Raw genomic sequence first — 22,410 nt, forward strand, 5'->3', positions numbered from 1 at the left:
ACTTCCTTCCCTTCAGAAATGCTCTATGCAGTGCACTAAGCAGTGTGGGCACCTCACACAGCTTCTCTAATGGAAAAGGTGTATAGATATTGCAGGTTTTAACCTGTAGGAGTAATTATCTGCTTCTATCAAGAAATGACACTTAATTACATGGAAAATATATTGCAGTAGTTGGATGAAAGAAACTACTGAAAGTATTAAAAGAAACAAAACTTTAATAAGCCATTTTCTGCATAATTTGAAAACTTGCTTTCATTCAAAATCTGGGTAAGAAGCAATGTCATTAAAAACATCGGATTGATTAAATGGCACAGTTGGACTAAAAGTGGAATAAGTCATAAAAATAGTACAAAATGTGAATATTCCACAGATTCTTTGAAAATGGAACGGCTAAACAGAGAAGCACCCTAAAGACCAACTAAAACAATTTCCTGTTTCAGCTTTGCAATGCGTATTTTGACATTATCACTTTATGTTCATGAATTAGGTTCCTCTATGTTTTTGTAATAAACTAGTTCCCTAGAGTGATATGTACACAGAATATTATTTTAATATGTAATTGTTCATGTAAATAAACAGGTAAGAAAGTAGTTTTGTGTAAACTCATGCAGAATTGCTGATTTTGAGAAAAATTCATGTCGTTTCATATCTCTTAATTCTTTTTCCCTTTCAGTTTCAGTGATAATTTCTTGAAAGTGAAATGTAAGTACAAAATCCTGTGTTACAGAAGTGTTACGTCTGTAAATAGGAGCATGAAAATGGGAGGTGCTGCAAAATAAATTATTAGTAGTAACTGAGATGAAGAAAATTGGGTTTTAGAGCAACATCACTTTAGAGTTTGAATAGCAACATTAGCTCGACCACACTGCACTTACTGCACATTAAATTATACATCTTGCAATCTAACCAGTAATAAAAAATGCTGAACATACACAATGCATCTAAATTAAAGGTGACCTGTAAAGAATCAGTCATGTCCTTTCTCTTAGTATTTATGTGATGATCTCAAGTAGTGTAATCTCTATTTTTCCGCATATGTTAGTTGTATTAGAAATTCACTTACTCTTTAGGTTAGATGTTATGGTGTCCAGAGAACTACTGAATTGTGACAACACAAAAATCAAAGGAGCAAAAATTGCCTAGTTGTGGCCATGAGCTAGGCAATAAAGGACAGCATATGTGGTTGCTGCTAAAGGAGGGAATGGATTTTCATATGTATAAAATGCTTTTGTTTGCTTTTGTTAAAATTAACTTTTTTAGTAAAACATTGAATTTTATGAAATTAATAAGTTCCAATTAATTTTGGAGGAAGTATTTAGCTTAAAGTCTTGGTTTTATATTCAGTTTTACAGAGTAATACACAAATTATCTCAGACTACCTATGAGGTTCTTGCAAACCTGAGTGAGTCCTTTGGTATGGATGGCATGAAAACACAACAGTTGAGGAAAAGAAAGGCCTTTAAAGGTGTTCTTCCAGGTATCTTTAAAAAATTGAATAGATACCCTCCTACTTCCCTGTGTACACATTTTTGCTGACTTCTGCTTATCCCTTCACCTACGACAAGTCATTTCTACTGTTCGCAGCCTTATTAGGGCTGTAACGTTTGGGCTTCAGTCACTGAAAAGAGGTTTCTTCAACCATTTCTGCTGCGCTTTACAAGCGGGGGAAGCTGCCACCTGTTCCGCGCCCCGACACAGCGCTGCGCCTCAGCGCTGCGGCGTTGCTTAAACACCGCCCTTCCTCGGACGCCGGGACGTAAAGGAAGACGCGCAGGGCTGTACGAAGGAGATTTTGCCTTTAATACGATTTTGATCTGCCGCGTGGTACCGGTAACAGTTATTGAAACCTATTTGCGGTCTAACAAGAGGCACGTCGTACGCCGGTGAACGGCAGGCCGCCAAAGCAGAGCGAGCGTCCCCTCACCCGGGGCACCGCCGGGGCCCGCGTCCCCCGGCGGGCTCGGCGCCGGCGGGCCGCCAACACCTCCGCCCCGGAGCTCCCCTGAAGGGCGCGGCGGCCGCTCCCTCTTGCTCTCTGCCTCCCCACGTTTCCCCTTACCCTCGCGTGGGGCGCCCGCTTGGCTTGTCCCGCTCCGCCGCGACTCGCGGCAGACAGCGGGGCCGGAAACGGGAGCACCGGGGGCAGGTGGAGGCGGGGAAAAGCGGTTTTTAAATGCTTATCTCCTCTCGACAGGCTTTATGCCCCCTCCGCTTGCGCCCAGGCCAGCTACCGGCGCGGGCGACCCCCAGCCAGGGAGCCGTTAACCGCCGTTAGCGGCGGCCAGTACCAGAACACACCGCGCCCGCAGCCGCGCGCGACGGCTGTGTGTGGACAAGGAGGGGGAGGCGGTGCCGGCGCGCGCATGCCCGCCCGCCCCGGCTGACGTGCGCTGCCGGGGCCGCCCGACGAGATCAAAGCGGGAGCCGCGCGCGCCAGGCTGGGGCCGGCCCGATCCGATACCAGGCGGGTCCGTGCGCGTGAGGGGGAGCGGCGTGGGGGCGGCCCCCACCGCCCGCCAGATAAAGTCCTGGGCGGCGCGGGCGGGGCGGGCAGAGCAGTGCGGGGGGCGGGAGTCTAGGCGAGCACTTCCCGGGAGCCGACCGACTGGCAGCGTTTGGCGGCGGCTTTCCTCTCTGCCTGCCCTCCGCGAAAGTGTTGCGGCGGCGGCGGCGACGCCGGGAGACATGAGGGGCCGCGGGGCCCCCCACCGCAGCGGCGGCGGCGAGCACATAGCATAGCCGGGGACGGCGACGAGCGCCGGGCGGGGGTAACAGCGGTGTGGTGGGGCGAGCGCGGCTCCCTGCATGTGGAAAGTGAGGCGAGCCAGGGAGCCCGGCGGCACCGGCGAGCACGCGGCGGCGCGGTCCTGAGTGCCCGGGCAGCGGTGGCCGCCCGCCCGCCATGGATTGCAGCCTCCTCCGGACCCTCGTGAGCCGATACGTGAGTACTGCCGGCTGGGCCCGTCCCGGCGGGGCCCCGCCAGCCCCGGAGCCGCCTCTGAGGGGAAGCCCTCTCTGGGCCGCCCGTCAAAGTGCAGCTCGTACCCCAACGGGTGGGAGAGCCCCCGCCGCCCGGTGAGGCGGGGGGAAGCTGCGAGGCTGCAAAGACGGGGTGTTGTGCCAGTCTGTGCGGGGTAGCTGCATCGCCCTGCGGCCCCAGGCTTGCAGAAAGGGCTCGGTCAGGAGTTTGGCGGTCGCATGACTCTCACAGCGGCCAGGGGGGCCTTGGGGGCCGCTGCACGTGATTTCCTCTGTAAGCGGAGGATGCAGCGGTTGTTAACGGGTTCATTGCAGCCCTCTTCCCCCGGTAGCTGGCTGCGGGGCTGTCCTTCGCCAAACCAGAACGGGTTGACCTAAGTTCAAAGCACTGTAATTTACAGTGTGCCGAGATACGTAGTTATCGGGGCAGATAAAACCTCTAGTGGGTTTCTGTTCCTTTCTCTTCGTTATATTGTTTCAGTCAAGCTGTGTTTGGAATTGTCCGATTTAAATACACTGACGAATGGTCAGAATAGTCCTATGGTTTTCAGTGCGTGGTAAGATTCAAACGCACTAAACGTGGTGAGCTCTGGGGAAAGAGAGTTGATCTTGCTTGTTGGTCAGCATGTTTTCCCCCACCCATACCGTCTGAAAGAGCAAATGAGTAGTGCATTAGAGTCGATTCAAGTGTAGGCTGAGGTGTGTCAGTGAGTGCGAATCCGGTTTCACTAAACCCCTAACAAATTTCAGGAGAGTGGTTTTAGTAAACCTGTGGAATGCTACTAAGTGCAGGGTTGTACAGTACAAGGGTCGGGGACCACCAATACCAGGAAACTACAAATTTCTGCTTTTGGGTGTAGAAGAAATTTTAAAAAGATGGGGACTGATAATTGGGATTTCCAATACATACAGCTTTTCCTCTCACGCAGAAAGTGCTGTAAGTGAGGAAACTTTCATGCTCTGATCAAGCAAAAGTAAAAACACTTAATTTCGTGCATGTCGAGAACTATTTCCACATACTACAGGCTGAAGTCTTTCTTCAAGTACGAACGCAGAAAAAACAGCAGAGTTGAAAAACGACTGTGGATTCTTATTTTTTTTTTCCTGTTTACAATAGGGTGTTATGTGGGATGAGGAGAGAATGGAGAGGTGAGTGCTGAAAGCAGCTATGTGTATACGGATCCTTAGATAGTGGCCTCGAGGGAAGGAGGAGAATACTCAAAATAAGTTATAAGAGAAGCAGTAGTCTCTGTGGATATGCAAAGCTCAGGTGAACTGTGCTGAGCTCTGTTTGAAAGCAGGCAGGATCAGATTGGGTGTAGTGATCTGCCAGTGCTGATCTAACTGTTGGTGTCGGATTCAGTTCCAAGCTTTTTTTGTGTGTATGTTTGTGTGCTCACATCTGGAGCCTGTATAAATAGTGCATTCATGGTGCACAGAGCATACTGTGGTCTCTAAACCTCTTCTGCATAACATTGTTGCTAACCTCTCTTTCAAAGTAGGCTCAAGTATCAAATATGAAAGAAACAGGCTTGAGAGTAACTACAGTAGTTATTTTAAAAGATGAAGATGTACGTGAGAAGACAGTATGTTGAAAATAAGGCACTTGAGCTTTTAAGTTGCGGACTGTCGTCACCCTCCTGCACTGCTGATGAGAGTGGAGTCTAAAAGCTAAATGAAACATTATTATATCCCCTGTGAGGAAGTGTTCCTATTTTCTAGATCGCACTACATTCTGTATTGTATATATGCCAATAGCCTATGTCTAGATAATTGCCTAGCTGTTCTAGGCTGCCTTGTATATTTGCACCTGTTGCTGCTTGTTCTTTTGCATTCCTTCAGTTTCTTAAATTTGAATCCTTTCTTCCAAGGAAAGAGCATTTTGAAAAAAGCTGCTGTAAGTAAATGTGTTCAGCATTTCAGTAAGGCCATTAAGATCTGGCAAGCTGATGCCTGTGTGTGTTGTGTGTTTTCTTTTTGTTTTTGATCTCCATGGTTCAACTATTTTTTTTACAGCTACAGCAGTGAGAATGAAAGTTAATAGTTTGAATGCTAGGCCTGAAACTGGCCACTGTATATGAGTAGCAGATGCACATCAGCAGTATCGCTTTGTAGTTGTTCACCCAAGCTCTATACACACCAGCTATGCCTCACAAGTGTAGATGTGCTTGCCTCTTTCCAACCTGCTTTTTAATAAGGGAGACAGGGCAGTGACACTTCTGCCAGAGAGTCAGAGAGCATAGGTACATCTTGTGCTTATACCAAAGTAAGCTCAGGCTTGGGTTTAGTTAAAATCTATACAGAAACCATTCAATGATTGAGGTCCTAGAACTATGAATTTTTGTTCTGCAAGTTGTGTCCTGGACTTGTTCAGCTGCAGATCCTTCCCAGAGCAGGCTAGTCTCTGGATTATCCTGAGAACTCTGGCTCATGCAGGCTGGAGATGTTGCTGAAGTAGCTGGAAGCTCTTACCAGTGGTATGGTATGATCTTGAGATAACAGAGCTGCTATGCGTTGTACTAATGTAGACTTCCAATAGGATGGTTTCTAAGAGTTCTGCATCATTTCATTTCTTTCCCCTACTGTGTGTTGTAGGACATAAAGGCATAAATTAAATGCCAGGATTCTTGTCCTGATTCTGAAGGTCCCCCCATTCCCCTTTCCCTTACTTTGCTTCAGGACAGCAACTGCAAGAAATGCAAAATAGCATGTATCTCCAAGGCCCTATGGAAGCATAATGATGACTGGGTGCTGCCAGTTCAAGCTGAAGTCAGTTTTCTGGTTAGCATTTTCAAATATGTCTGCTGTTTTACCTGCATTGAGTGTCATCTTTATATCTTCCAAGCACTGGAACAGTTCAGTGATGTGGGATGAATAAGATATATGTTCAGCATGCTAGTCATACTGTAGTTCATACGTCTTCACCAAGAGATGATGTAGCCTCTTAGAGGGACAGAGGCAGTGATGTCTTTCTCTTAAATTTCTAATTTGACATTCTGTTGTTCTGCTTCTTTGTATCCATCCTGCAAATTTATTTTTTTTTTGTTTTCACTTAAGCTCTTATTTCCCCTTATCATTACTGCAGCCATACACAATTTATAGGACTGTTGGTAAAGAATAACTTCCTATATAAAAGGTGTTTGTTTCACTGCAGTGCAGCGGACATGAAGTTCAATGTAGTATTCTAAACACTTCATGATCCTTCAAGCTGAAATATAGCAATGTAACTTCTCTTAATTGCATCTAATGAGATTATTCTGTATATTTTACTGTTTCAAACTGTATGAGCTATAGTAGAGGCATCTTTAAGTAATGAAATAGAAACATCTTTATCTACAGCTTTTCCACTACAGGAACCACAGAATCTGAATAAGCCTTCTACTGTAAGATAAATTTTGACAACTGTATTGTTTAATAATAGCTATGTGGGGGTAGTATGAAAATTGCCTTTGGGGGTGTATGCAGTTTATCATATACTCTATTAAAATATAGCCTATTTTTCTGGATGTTGGTTTTGCTTCAGACTACATGCTTCCCTGTCTTCTCCTTGGATTGTTTGTGCATTCCCCAGAGGATGCATACTACCCTCAGGAGGGCAGCCTCACAGCCTCAGAGTACGGAATTAGTGTGTACTGTCCTGTGTCAGGCAGAGCCTGCTGTGTGCTCAGTAATGAGAGGAACTTGTTAGCTTAATATTAAGCAGTACACTATTTAGGGAAAAAACAAACACGCAATGATGATTAAAACTGTGTCAATACAAGATCAGCTTCTGTTTTGTAGCTAGATTATTTGGGACACTGTGTGGGTATCATTAAGCAATGTGTTTTGCCCATATAACTGCAGTTGCATTAGTTTTCTCTGGTAACTTATTTCTTGCTGGTCTTGGGATTTCTGAAGTTCTTCCTCTTTATAGTCAAGAGATGGCTAATAATCTTAAAACAAGTCTTGATGACATTTTACCTTTCATAAAAAGAACACTTACTTTCCTTAATAAAACATGTGCATATGTCTTTAGTATATTGGTGATGGCTGTTTATGGCTGAATGTGGATTTGGATATTCCTGAATGTTGTGCATTTGAATATATCTGGGCAATCTGGAAAAATGTTGCTTTTCGGCATACGTTTGTTTGGACACTAAATGGTTGCTAAACATCTTGTAGCCTATGGTGACAGTCTGTTCTGTATTTGTAAGACAGCTGGCCCTCATCAGTAGATGCTCCTGCCCAGGTTGATGGCTTTGACTTGTAAGTAAATGCTGATGGGTCAGAGGTCTGTATTACTGAACAGTTTTGCCTGTATTGTGTAGTATATTTAGAGATACTGCCACTTTATTGCTTCTCCTCTTTCATGTTCTCCTGTTACTTCAGGATTACAAATCTGGATGTTAAGTATTTGTTGCCTGTGTGAGTATCTCTAAATGTGTATAGCAGCAGATAAGATTTGCTTCCAGAAGGAACAGTGATTTATTACAGCTCTGGCCTCTGGGAAGCTTCTGGCCTATTAGTTCTGCAGATATTTCTGGAAAAATCCTTTTTTTTTGGAGGTTGGAATAAATGAGTTTACAGATGGATGCTTTACTTCTCACTTTTATAGAAGTGGGTCAGCTTTTAATCATAGTTTGAGAAGGTGGTTGACTAGCCTAACCAGAAAGTTATGTTAGGGGTTTTTAGCAAGTTCTCTACTAAATTTCCTGGCAGCCTGTGGCTTTTGGTCATTGTTTTACACAATTTTGTTGTTTCTATTGGCAGTATAATTCTAAAACTGTTTTCTAATTAGATTTCTTAAGTATTTTACTTGTGTATGTAGTCTCAGTAGACATAAATGAATATTGAGCTTCAGTTTTTTTCCATTTATCTAGGTTTGATATAGCAACTGTATCAACTTCGACCTCAAAGTTGGAGAAATTGTAAGCCTTGGTGCTCTGGAATTGTTTGTGTCTAAAAGGACAGTCCATTTATCAAGCATTTCAGATGACCTACTGTTTTTAATCTAAGCTCAGTTAATACGTATGAGGCTACCCTTGCATTCTGGTTCTTGCTTTTGCTTGTAGTCATTCAGCCTTCTCTGCACCCTTGCAGACTGGTACCAAACTTGTACTGTCTAGATGTTTCTTAATCTGGGTGCCTGTTAAAATAAACACTGTTTTCTTCCTAGCTGTCACTTACAATAAGTCAAAAGGCTTGTGGTTTGGTGTTTTTTTCCTTTTTAATTCCAGGGATATAATTTGACAAAATCTTAAGCTGTTTTACATGTCATGTAAATGTATTTATATACTGACTCTTTGTTGCAAACTGTCCTGATTGTACAAAAGATGTTCTCAGTAGGGGCTCTGCCTGTATTCACAGGTCAGCAATTGGTAAATTGTGTTTCTAAAGTGTTTGTGTCTATGCCTGGTATGTAATGAATTTTTGTTATCTCTTGTGGAAGTCAGTGTGTCACAATGTTTTCTTGAAACCTGAGATGCTTCTCATCTCTCATCTCTGCTTTGCTCTGGGTACCAGTTCTTTCTGGTGTGGAAGGTGTGACAGTGCATCCAACAGCATGGGAAGCTTCTGAATTCCTGTTTTTCCCAAGCATCATTGCTTTGTTATTCTCCTAACTGCCTTTTTTTTGGGTGGGGGGTGGTGTTGTGGGAAAGGAGTCTGTATGGTGTGCTGCCTGCATACTTTTCAGCCTGTCATTTAAAAAAAAGCAAATTTTGAAAACTTTACTTGCCTCAGAAGTTAATTCTGCTGAACATTGAGTGTGGCTGACAGGATTTGGCACTTCTGCAAATCTAACTAGCTCTTGCGTACTAGGAGTGACTCTTGTTGTGTTCATTCTGGTTTTGTAATGTACTATTAAGATGTTTCGGTATAATCTGAGGCTCAAATAAAACCCCAGATGCTCTCCCTTCCCCCATCAATTATTTATTGCTGAGGGGCAATAAATACGGAGAATTGCATGGGCTTTGTTTTTCCCCTCCCCCTTCCCCATCAATTAGCTAATTTACACAAGAAAAACACGATTTCCTTTTTCTTTTGAGAATAAACAAATGAAAATAGGACATTGTGTATGTAAAACAGCTCACTTACAGGAAGCCAGAGTACATGTTACAAGCTGGTTGCTATTGACTACAAAATATTGCTCATCTGCACTCATCAGATGCTCCCGGATAGTAGGAAACATTGCTTTTGGAGCATCTAAATTGTAGAAGAATTGCAGTGACTTAAAATAGATCAAGAACTTTTAACCCTGCCATTTTTAGCTTTAAAAATACTTGTCTCTTCTGAGATGAGAACTGCATAGTTGCTTTTGTCTCTTGCTAGCACGTTTTTTGATTTTTTTTTTTTTTAAATTAATATCATTCTGCTTTTATGCCTTTCCTAAAGCACCACAGAGTATCAGTACTGAAAACAGGAAGTCTTTTCAAAATAATTTTTGGGAATGGAAGAGGACAAGGTACAATGTAGCACATGTATAGCGTAACATCTCTGATCACCGTTTCTCATTCATTCTCTGCTCCTGTCACACAATAGTAATAGAAGCAAGAAAAGTGGCAAGGTGGAATGGGGTTTTCTAATGAGTTTGCTATTTAAACCTGAAACACTTAGAAAACAGTAACTGGGCTGACAAGTAAAATGTTCCACAAATATCATAGCTGACTACTGCTTGTGCTGTTGAGATGGGGGTAATAAACTTGTTTAATTTAACTAGGTTTAAGTGTGACTAGAAAACAGTTGTGTTTTTTGAGGAGCTGCAACCTGATTGACAGTGAGATGCCTCCTCCATGTCATGTGCAGGTGTGGCAGGGAGAGGCAACAATGAGAAAACTGTGCCACAGAAGAGACATGGCAGATGTTTTAGCACCTGTTATGCAACTGGATTCAACTTTACTGTTTGGTTTTTTTGAGCAAAATAGCCTGCCTCTCTTCATACAAGTCTTTTAGTCAGATTATATTTTTCCAGAATAATGCTTCTTATTCTACTGGTTCACTATTACACAGGATAATGTAGTATTTCTATTTGTATAATTGTCAAGGGACTCTTCAGTTGAAGTCCATCCTGAGCTATGAGGCAGAATGACACTGGAATGCTATTATTTTCTCTCCTATAATTGCCATGGCAACAGCTGCAGGTAGACAAGGCAAACCAAGGATTCATTTTTGGTATCATACAGACATCAGTTGTTTTTTTCTCTCCTCTCAGTAATGACTCTGAGAAGCCTGTGGCACGAACATGCTCTAAGTCATCATGAAATGTGTTTTGTTTTTTTAAATTTAATTTTGATTTTAATTTTAAGTGTTGAGTATTGTGATGCTATATTAAAAATGCATTCTTTCTAGGAAGAAACTGGCAGCCTAGCCCGGATTATTCTGGGAGACTGATGAGATGAGCCAGTGGCTGGGGAATTTGTTTGGAACATCACAGAAGACCACAGGCTGATAAAGCACCTAAATATCTTTGTGGATCTGGATATTAATTTCTCTGTGCATTCATCTTTTCTTAGGACAGGAATGAGAGTATTACCCAGCTCTTCCATAGAGCAAAGTGGTAAGGGTAGTTTAATGCTTTCAGGTAATAAAATGACTATGTCACAGGAAGAAGACTGGGTGTGGACATAAGCCTATAATGACTGTGTCTTAGGGTTGTTTTTTTGTTACTTGTATTCTACACTGCTTCTCCTTCTGCTACCCCTGATTTCCTGCTTTATTCCTCCATCTGCATACATGCATGTGCATTCACATGCAGATGTGTGCACATGTACTTCCTGAAATTGTATGCACTTCATTTGGCATTGTGAAGAATTATGCCAATATTTGCCAGGGATCCAGATGTGTATTGGTATTTAAAAAAAAAAAGCTTCATACTGGCTCTTCTGCCTGGTTACTGAGGTATACTGTGAAACTGTGTTCTGAGATGCTTGTTCTTATTTATGTTATCATGGTAGTTACTACAAGCATGAAAGCTTAAGAATTTGGAGATTTCATAGGGACGCTTTTCCATTTATTTTGCTCTTCCCTGTAGACTAATTTCCCGTGTTGAAAAAGGAGACTGGTTAATTTGTTTCCTTCATTAATCATTAAACTCATCTAGATACAGGGCAGGGTGAGGGGGGAATAGTGTTTCTTTTTCCTGGTGGCACTGACTAATCTCTTTGCTTCAGTCAAAAGAGGATTTCATCTAACCTATTTTAAATAGAGGATTAAGGACAATTAGGCTCTTCCTGTACTTTGCCACCAAGATAGAATGTTGTGAAATCCTTTGAAAAGCACATCTGCTGGTGTGCCAGTAAAGTTTTGCAAAATTAATGTTAATAATCAAAATAGTTATATGCAGAAGAAGAAACTTCATGTGTGAAGTACTTGTCTGGAAAGAATTGTGTGGATGAACTGGGGAGAGGGAAGGAATTAAACTGTTTACCCAGTAGTTTTTTGTCTCTAATGCTTCTAATTTACATTGTGAAGCAGACATGTAGATGAACTGAAATGGATTTCTTGTTATCTGAATTGCATTAGCAACTTGCAGTTCTTGCTTAGCATTTTACATAGCCCTTCACATCTTTTCAAAGTAGTATTAATGAGTTGTTTGCACAAATGATCATAATGAAATACAAACACTAGTATCCATCATCTGTGCTTGTATGACTATTTTATATGCATTGAGTGGCCTCTCTTGAGGTGTATCTCAATCATTGGTAGCATTTCATAGCTAACTTTAAACTGCTATACTTGTCAGGAGGTCATTACAAAATAAAGCCATGAAAAATACTACTGTTATTGGAACATATATAATGTGTGTAAGACAGTATCATGATTAATATGAGGGGAAAAAATGGCTGTGTGGAGAAGTTTGACTACCAAATCCATCCTGTAAATGATGGAACTGACTGACTTCTATGAAGTGTGGATAGTACACTGTGAAGCTACAACAAAGATGGCTGAATGACGTTTGCCTCTGAGAAACTGCTCCTGCGATTGTAAGTTTATTACTAGCAGTTGTAGGTAATCATAACTGATAATCATATTTTCCTTAGTTTTGTTTCCTGCAGAACGCTAGTCTAGGGAGTTCAATCTAATTTTATTTTTGGATGATAATACACATGAAGAAAAAGCTGAAGTCTATTTATTTCATCTAACTCATAAGGTGACTTAGAGTCACTACTACTGAGTAATTTCTCAGACTGGCTTAAACAGCGTTTCCTGAATGAGTGGAGTGTTTGACTCTGGGGGTCCTGAAACTGACTTCGAGGAGAATTGTGGTCTTCTGTTAAAATACATCTGGTGTCTTTGCCTATGGCTTTGGCTTGATGCTACGCCTTTGCATGCCTTCTATCTTCAGATGTTTTAATCCTGCTACATCTTAGGCTATCATTATGACTTTAGCTGTATAGATTGGCCTAGTATCAAATTTTACTGGTGGGTAACAGAAATGGCATATCAATCACTGGGTGCATTTTGGGTAGACTACAACAAATGTTGAGTAAATGTTGGGAAAGTTGATGTCCTGCTTATTCTGTGTTTTGGTTTGTTTTTTTTTTTTTGAGGGAGAAGACATCATTTAAAATTTAACTGCCATAAAAGCTCTTAAAAACCAAGCTGCCATTTAATCTTACTATAAAATGTGCCTATGTAGAAACAAGACTCTTTCATTATATGAAATATGATATGTATGAGAGAGGATACTGCAAAGGTAGGCTCAAAACAGTTTATTGACCAAGTCATAACTAAAAATAATTAACTTTTATGCTGATGTTAGCAGAAATATAATGTAAATAAGTTCAGGCTGGACATTTTGCTTTGGTCAAAAATACTCCTTACACTATAAGCAGATTTTGATTGATTGTTAGTGCTTTTCTTCAGTTTAATGCCCAGCATTTTTTCTGTAAACATGGAATGTACTGAAATGCTGTTGCTATTCATTGGTGTTTTGTGTGTGTTACAGAACAGTTGCAACTCCTTTCTAGTAAACTGTGTAGTTTCCTTTTCTTTGATTTATCAGTGGAATTACATTAACAGTAAGTGTGACCTTAAGAGTTATCTTAAATCTTTCACATTCTAGCCTCCTGACTACCAGTATGAACTTTGGAAAGCTTAACTCTAATAAAAACCTTCTGTTCATCTAGGCTTAAAAAAAACCCCAAAGTTTTCTCAAGTATTCAGACATTGTCAAGTTCGAAACCAATATATAGATATTAAAATGTCTTCTACCATCTCATTTTTATCCTTTTGTACCAGATTTTCAACCAATTCCTGACTACCTTAAACTAAAGCAGTTCTAGGGGTTTTAAACAAATCCACTCTTTCTTGTTGACTTTAAGCTCTTTGCAGGAATGTATATCCTCTGTACAACAGATATATAGCCACTTAAATATATGGCTGGTCTTTAATATCATAGTGGGGAGGATGGGGGCAGGTCGGTTAAAGCTGGGATAAGAATTTTGTTTAATGACAGTCATTGAGCACAACTACAAAATTCTTTCGCTTTCTAGTATTAGAAAAAGCCCACAAAACTAACCCACAAGTTTATCATAACTTCACCTGTGAATGCTGGAGTATTGTTAATCTCTTAAACGGTGTTAACTGACTGTTTACTATTTACAGTTGTCAGGTGACCAGATGGCCTAATTCGGTAAGAGGTGCCTGTGTATTGGCACTGGCAGGGGAGAAATGAAGGGAAAATGAAAAAAGCTCTGTCCTCAGCCCTGAACTGCGTGATCACTTTAACACAGTGCATGAATGTGTTGACTTCTTGATGTTGTAAGTTTTTGTCTGACATAAGGAGGTTAAACTTCCATACTTAATGGCTGTAATGACATGGAAGCAATAGGAAAGCTTCACATGCTTTTGTGAAGCAGTGCACAGTGAACATGGACAGGTATAAACACAGGTTTATAAAGGGCAATCTGGTTGTGGTTTTGCATCTCCTGTCTCTTTCAGCTCAGGAGGTCTCAAATTTGAAAGGCTTATGTTTTTTTTTTCTTAAAGGAAGTTTCTTAAGCCACTGACTTCCTTCCTAAGAAGTGAAAAGGTTACCTTGAGCATTTTTATTCTGTTAATGGTATCTGCTGTAACTTGTTCAAAGAGCTTTTATGTCAGCATATATATAAAATAAGTTTTTAAAAAGATATATTAAAAAAAATACCTGAGGCTAGATTTCTGCTGGGCATGTAGAACTAAAATATCAGTGTTCCTTTGCTATTTTCCTGCATATAAGAAATTATAAGGTATTTTAAACTGAAAATTATAAAGCTTTTACACATGCATTTGCTTTTCTGTATGTTAAAAATGATGATAAAAGCCAAACAAAGTTTGATTGAGTCATGGTTGTAGTTGAGTCATTAAGTGAAACAACTGCAAATACTTCCAAACCTTTAAGACTGGTAAGACTGTGGCATTGGCTTTTTTTCTTGCCTTCTCGCTCTGCCCCCAGTCAGACCACCTAATTCCACTTATAATGACTTCTTTTTGCTGTAGAATAGCAGCTTCTTGGTTATGTGGCTCTTAGCTGATCTTTGAAGAGTATTATGATGAGGGGTAAAAGTGCCACTGCACTGTTCACTGTCAAATTCATCTGTGTCTTGGAGATGCACAACGGAAAAGCAGAAGTGTGGTCTTCACAGCCCCCAGACTTGAGCATAGGGAGCTTCCCGCCTGGTGCTGCGTGGCTAGATCAGCACAGGAGTGGAAAAGCATGTTTATGGTGTTGCTGCTGGCTGCAGGCAGCTGCATCATGCGACCTTTTCCTTAAACTGATTAAAGGTGTGATATGGACTTCTCTTCAGTTTCTCTTGGTATGTAGAAAAGACCAAAGCAGAAATCTTAAGCAGACTGATGCAGCAGCATATAGCTCTTGAAATCTTGTAAGAGCTGTCGGAAGGGACTCTGGCAGTGGAGACGGGTTGGATCTTTCTTTTCCCTTCTGTTTTGGACATCCTGTTGCCTTGTTGCTAGAGATATCTGTTGTACTTCCCTCTGAGTGACAAATCATTGGGCAATGAGTATATGTGGGTGCATTCCTAAAAAGGTAACTGTTGCTCCAGGTTTGAAGCTGAAATAGGTGAAGTAGTAGCAAGTTTCACTGAGGGAACGAGTGCTGCCAAGTTCCGGGGTTCTAGATAGTGCTTCTGACTGGGATGCAGTGACATCCCAGAGTGATGACTGATGAATGAGGTCTGATTTGACAAGCTGCTGACATTCATGGAACACTGACTTGTTTTGTGGGTAGCATCTGGCATCGGAGAAAGAGTAACTGGGAGAGGGGTGGGAGTTAACACTTTTATATACATGTCAGGAAGCCTTACGATTTATGGAATGAGGAGAAGCATTTGGGGGACTACATACTGGAGGGAATGTTACTTAAAAAACAACCCAACCAACCAGGAAATAACTTCAGCCTTTCCTCCCCAAGCTAACCCTGTCATGTGCACTCTCTTGTAGCACTTGTGTGTCATGTGGCTCGACCTTCCCGAAGTTCCAAGTGCAATCAAAGGATAATGACTTGAGGGAAAATGGAACAGCCATTATGCTTGGCATTTCCTCCCATGTGTATATTAGAACATGCTTTATTGAAATAAGGATGCTAGCCAGCACAGGAATCCTTTGTTAAGATTGTGAAAGCCTATAGCACCTTTAACCCTTTCACAAACAACTGTGGGAGACTGGTAAAGGAAGGTTGCTTTGCGTTAGTGTGAAGGTCAGTGTTAAATGCTTGAAAAACAGGGTTTTCTCTGCATGAAGACAAGGTGTACATGATATGTTTCACTAAGGATATTTAGAATTAATTAATTCTGAAAATAATTACTTAAACTTGATATTTCTAAAAGAGGCAAGAAAACGTGTGTTAATGTCAGACTAGTTTGAAAATGCTTCATGCTTTTTAACTCTTTCCATAAAAAGTGACCAGATGATCTGGAGAGATCCTTTCTAACCTGCATTATTCTGATTCTAAAATAAGAACCACTGATTTCTGCTCAATGTTGATTTAAAGGAGAAAATACTCTCTTGCCTCTTTTGCAGCCATCTTGGTTTTCATCTCTGAGCAGATGGTAATAATAAGACATCCTAGTTTAAAACAGGCTCTGTGGATAAAGCTGCATAATGTCTTAAAGTGATAATCTACAGACTCCACAGGTTGTTATTCTGAGCAGTAATTATACTGCTTGGTGCATTTTTCATTCATGCTTTAAGACTGCCATAATAGATGTTCACAGCAGCTTCCCTATGTACATCTGCTCAGTAAAAACTACTGTAGGCAGAGCTGAGGCTTCAATAGCTGTGGACTTGACTAGGTTGAAGTATTTCTCCTGGGTCCTGTTGTTCCAGTTAAAGAAAAGTTATTGCAGTCCGCCTATACCTAGTTATTGTCATCGCTCCCTACTGGCTTTAATTGCTCATGTGGCTATTCTGAAACCTTTTTCCACTTAAAAAAAAAGGATTTTTCTCAAACTACTGAGTCATTTGTTATGCTTGACTGATTCATGTTCCTTAATTCAGATATGCATAATATCTGAGGAAGCCCTAACCTTTTTGAAAGAGGATGGTAGTGAGTAGCTAGGTGGGTAGGCAGCTGTGGATGGTGAACTCTTCGCCTGGAGCCTAAAGAGGCTACATGCCTCTAACTTAATTTTGGAAGCTGCTGATGTCTAAGGGACCTGAGAGACTGGAAGAGAAAAGCTACTAGACTTTAATTACTAACAAAAAGTGTGAAAATACTTGTGCCCTTGAGACTTAAGCTGGCTGGTCTCAGCTTTCATGAAAGAACATTGTGTCACCATGGAGCACTGACTGTGGGTGCATATGCTCTGAGAAGTTATTCTGGAGCTGTATTTAGGTGTTGAAACTACATGTGTGTTCAGTTTGGGGAGTGTGGGAGTGAGAGGAAGAAGACAGAAAATGGCATCAATTCTGGATGTCTGTATTAAGAGACTTATTTATTCAATGCCATTACCATAAAAAAATACTGGATCACAATAATGGGCTGTAAGCTGCTCTTGAAGGACTTCTTGCTGGGTTAAGAGCTGACAAGTGTTCTGGAAATGTTCTGAGGCCTTAAGTTGGGTAAAAGGTGCTGAAGATTATTTGACTGGAAGGAAAGTATGGAAGTAAAACCCCCTTGTACCTGACTTAGGTTTTCTTAAAATAGTTTGGGGCATGTTAATGCAATGGGTTTCTGTCTCTGTTTTAAAACAGCAAAGAGAGAAGGAAGGTGAAAGAATATTCCATAGAAGAGAGGGAGTCCTTGGCTGAAAGAAAAGCTTGAGTGCATGATATCACGTGCTTGAAGTCATGTGTTGTAATGTGTCCTGTGGTTTCTGAGCTGGTGGCTGAGGGAGAGCAAGCTATAAATACTTCTTTGTTCTCCATTTATGTGGTCAATTGAAGCTTGCTGGAACTTTTGTTTAGAACTTGACCACTAAATTGGCAAATTAGGCCAGTTTTCCTGCTTCTGATTGGAGTTAGCTCTTAAAAAAAAAAAAAGAGGCAAAGTGAGTCTATCAGCTTAAGTGGTTTAAATTGTGGGATGCACTTTTAAAAGATGCATGTTCTAAAAGAGGATCTGGAAGCTTTGACGGACTACTCCAGGAGGAAGATTTTTCTTCATCTCTTTGAAGAAGATTTCTGATGGCTTAATGATACTCCTTCCATACTGGGCTCAGCTTTTCCATCCATTTACATAAAACAGCTGAGCTGTTGCTCTTTGCTAAAATGTTTGTTTTCATTAGCAAATGTGTTAAAACATCTGATCTCACCTTCACAGTTCAGGGGTGTGCAATTTGTTTGCAGCAGCCCTTTAAAACACTGGAGACATTCCTGAAAAGAAAAGGCTTGAATTCTGAGCCTGGGCTCTAGCTATAATCAATACCAGAAAGTCTACAACCCTTGCTCTGGATGGGATCTAACAGCCTTGCATGGCTTGCTAAACCATTGTTTGTTCAGCTTTGCTTCCTGTGCAGGTGATTCAAGATGCTCTGTTCTTCTGTGCGCTATCTCAGAATAATATACTGGTCTTTAAGCCCAGACGGATCCTATTCTAGTGCCTCAGTTTCCCTTTAGTGCCACCTCTGCTAATCTTACTGTGGTTCCTGTCTCTTCTGAAAAGCCTTTCTGATAGGTCTCTTTCTGCTCAGATATTCTGGTTCATTGTTGCACAGTTATCCTTCTTGAGCCTGTATTCCTATGCCAGTAGAGTTTCTCTGCAGTTCTTTGCCCTAGCTTGTCTATCTTCTCCTATGCATCCCTTTTGAGAAGTTACAAGAAATGGCATAGTGAACTCCAAATGAGTTCTAGCTTAACATGGAAATTGCCTCCCTCCTTTCCAACAGTCTGATCTGGGTCATCTGATCCCCAGCTGAGCCAAATCAGCTGTTGCTGTGTGGTGGGCCTTACACAGGAGGCATAAATTGACCCTCACTTCCTTTGAAGATCCAACTGCCTTTGATGCTTGGAAAACTACAGCCAACAAAATGTGCTTTTGTTATCTCCCTCAAACTGAGCTGAAACATGTGATTGAAAGGATTATGACATACTAGGTTACTAAATATATTTTTGCATGACTCCCTTATACTAAAAAGAAAAACACAATGCTAGCCATCTCCAGTAATGATGGGAGTACCTTCTCTTGGTGGACATCAGTGCCAAAACTTTATTTTAGTACCTTCTCAAGTCATTAGTACAGAAAACTGCAGCTGTCTTGGCAGGCTGTGCTAGGAAGAAGTGCAGTTCCTAATTTAGTGGGTGTCTGTCTGATTGATGCATTTGAAAGTGGCAATTCAGACTGGCAGCAAAAGAGGGTTGAAAGCTGGTGCTGAGCACAGTAGTGATCAGCTTATGGTAGCTCAGCACTACTTCATTCTTTACAATGGGGAAATGCTACTGTCTTCACCCTCTGCTCTCAGGGAAATGGATTGCAGAATGGTCAGTGTTGCAGCCTGGTTGCTTATTGCTAGGAAAGGGGTTAGAAAATAAAGGCATCTTTTGAAATAGGTGCCTTGCTGTCCTGAGACTGAAGGCCTTGAAACTTTGGTCTGGCCTACTAGCTGGAAAGCAAGCTTTGTACCTGGGAGAATCACCTGAAAACATTCCCAGCCAGCATTATTTTTTGGTCTTGTCCAGGTCTGTTTTGGAAGATCTTTGTTTATCTAAATAATGATCTGATGCTTAGGCTTGGAAGTTTTTGTGAGGGTGCTGGTTGCTACTGATTCACTTCAAACAAAACAATCTGGAAGCTTGTTATCACAGGCATATGGTTTGCAGGAGATTGCGAAACTTAATATTGTCTTCTAACAGTTTTGTAAAGAGAAGTGGCTGAGGGAAGCATGTTCCTTTGGACTCTTACTGGAGACTCACTTGGAAAAATTGTTGCATTACAGTGTGTGCCGAGTCCTGCCAGAAACCAGCAATTGCGGTGGTTACTGCTGCAGTGCAAGCTGTGGCTCTGTTGATTGGGATAGGCAGTTGTGCTTTTAAATCTGGAAGTTACAATGGTATTGCTAAGTGTCATTATTGTGCTGTGTGCCTGTTGCTTTGAGATATGGTTATATGACTACTGCCAGGACAGATATGTAAAAAGCTCGGTGAAACAGTCTAAAACAATAGATTTAACATAATGTTGAAGCTTTTCTTCGCTGACAGGGGATGGGGTACTGAAGATAGTGTGTTACTTTAAGGCCTCCGTATTCTGCATTGTCCTATGGGTTGTCTTGTGGATGTTACACTCCTAATTAGATTCATTAGGTTTGCTTTTCTGAAGGTAGTAATGTTGATGGGGGATAGATATGCTTTTATTACATACATGAAGTTGACAAACACTTGTGACTGTTGTGACTATTCTAAGTTTATAACATACACTGATGGAAAGCTGTATGGGGAAACAAGTTGGTTGTCTTTTTGCTTCACTAAAAATGTTTTTACTTAATTCTTTTCAGGTAGTGACAAATGTCCATTTTATGGAAAACTACTTGATGCATGTTAACCTTAAATCATGTTGACCTTAAAGCAAAGGGTTAAGCTATCTTGTGTGGCTGCTTTTTGTCCTGGAAAGAATTAGCAGTGAAAGTTAGGCTGTCAGCTTTATTTGTGTTCCCAGCTATTGTCTGCTTGCCAGCATCTTTTAAATGTTGTAAATGTAGCTTTTGTATTTTTCTAATGCATAACATTTGTATGCAGTGTTTCTTGTGATGATGCCAGAACAGCCATATAGTAAATATTTAATATGAGTAGTAAGGATTTCTTGTTCTCAACGGGCTGAAGTCCTGATCTAAAGGAAATGAAATTGCCATTCTAAATTATTTAAGAAATGCTGCACATAACGAGATGAGTTTGTTTGGTTTATAATACACAATGGCAGGATTAATGGTCTCAGTTTAGTTAAGACATAAATGGTGTAGGTGGGTTTTAAGCATGTTAAAAATCTAAGTAATCCCACTCTTATGACTGAGGATGATAAATCTTCATCCAAGATGGTAGCTGTAGTACAAGTCGGATGTTGGAAATTCTCCTGTTCCTCCATACTTCAGCTAACTCTGTTTTAGGAGAGCTTGCTTTGTAATCTTTTTTCTGAAAAGCATAATTGTTCGCTTAAGTCTTGACCAGAACTGTCTCTTTTAATTTATTTTTTAAGATGGTAGACATGGCTATCAATGCTCATGGAAACATGAATTTCCCTTGTGATTTACTAGTATTTAAAGATGACAGTGATTCTTGGTTTAGCTACAACTTCAGCAGAAGGGGAAAGTGCGTGAAGCGATATGGCTGATGCTTTGAGTGTGCAACTGAACATGCAAAAAGTACTCTTTCCTCTTTGTTCAAATGCAAAAGGAAAGTATGCAGACTGGTTAAGACTAGGGAAGGAGCAAATAGAAATAGTGAGGTATATAAGGTAAAGGAGACCAAAGTTCTTGCAGAAGAAAGAAAAAAATGTGTGGGTACTCCTCTGTCCTGAGACATAAAGCTTGACCTGCAAGCTCTTGGATATTTAATTGGTTGAGATGCCCTGTACCTGACTCCTCTCCCTTTCTTCACTATTACTGTTCCATTTCTCTTGCTTGGAATGAAGAGTGATAAAACTGAGGAGAAATATGAAGCCTTCTGAAGAAGGTAGGAGCTTACCTACTTCTCACAGCAAGGGCCAGCCATTTGAGGAGGTAGCTGTCTGCTGAGAACGTGCTTCCTTTCAGCATTACCATTTTCACAGGTGTTTGCTGGTGTGTGTGTGTTTTTTGTTTGTTTTTTTTTCCCCTGGGGATCACAGCTCTCTTCAGGGGTAATGAATCTTTATTTCAAAACTGAGTCTGTGCTAGTGATGGGAAATATGTACTGAGAAGGCCTTTACCCAGCTCACTATAGGCTTTTAAATGTAATTCTGGTCTGGTGAGAAGCCACTGTAGTTCTTAGAGCATTAAAAAAGAGAATGAGCAAGATTGCCTGGCAAACAAATAAGGACTGTGCCTGAAAGGAATAATCCTTTTTAAGTGAAAAGCTCAAACACGCTTTCTTTCATGCCTCCACTCTGCAGTTTACTTTTGATGTTGCTATTTACTTCTATGTACTAGTATTAATTTCCTTTCTTGCTTATGCTCCAAACAAGAATATAAGTTGCATTTTGTAAGTTTGAGGGTATCTGGAGTGAAAGCACATTATTCTCTTTAAAAAGGCAGGAATGGGTTTAGCAACTTTTAACATAAATTATCCAAATTCATTTTTTTGCAAATGGGGAAAGATAAATCCAAAGTACACCCATGGAAGTTAAGCACCATAAAAATGAAGTTCCTGCTTTATATTGCATCTCAGTGGGATTGCAGTATTGTCTTCCTTTTGTTTTCCGTTAAAATAAACCCATTCTAAAGCCATTAGAATGTGTGTATATATCTGCCTGTCTGTTTTCCATTTCTGTAGAAGGGAGCTTTCAAAACAGTATTTCAAGGCACAGACATTATATTGCTCTTCAAGTAATACCACCTCTGAAAATACTGTTAGTTACTCAGTTTTATGAGCCTGTTATATTTCTATTTTGCATAAGACAAGGAGATAAAATCCTTTTAGGTTTTTTACTTTTTTAAATTTTAGAGTATAACCTGGTCTTAATAAATACACATGAATACTATGAAAAATGTTACAACAACATTAAAAAGGTTTTAATGATTTTTTTGATTGGTCATTAGGTTTGGATTAAATCTACTGTGGGTTGCTTCAGAATGTGGTGGTGGGGTGTATTTAAGTGGTGGACATTATTAGATGCAAGAAATATGATTAAATTGAACTCACCTTTTTCATGGTGATAATTCTTCAATAGAAGAGGCATAAAAGCAACTTTTGCCAGTGGTATGCAATCTTCCTGCCAACTCTTGATGTCTCTTGGGGGACTAAAATAGAGCCTGCTAGTTAACTTTCTAACAGTTGTTGTGCATGCCGTATCCTTAATGAAAGACATGATAGCAGGTGCGTGCATGT

General features: G+C 40.7%; 1 protein-coding gene across 1 annotated transcript in view; it reads left to right on the forward strand.

Moving 5' to 3' along the window:
• Positions 1-2,902: 2,902 nt before the first annotated feature.
• Positions 2,903-22,410, forward strand: part of ATP11A (ATPase phospholipid transporting 11A) — a 135,079-nt gene continuing 115,571 nt past the window's right edge. The window contains exon 1 of the mRNA XM_059835712.1: positions 2,903-2,941. Coding sequence (XP_059691695.1) covers positions 2,903-2,941 — 39 coding nt within the window. The remainder of the gene's footprint in view (positions 2,942-22,410) is intronic.

This window comes from Gavia stellata, chromosome 1 (genome assembly GCF_030936135.1).
Source record: "Gavia stellata isolate bGavSte3 chromosome 1, bGavSte3.hap2, whole genome shotgun sequence".
Classification (NCBI taxonomy): Eukaryota; Metazoa; Chordata; class Aves; order Gaviiformes; family Gaviidae; genus Gavia; species Gavia stellata.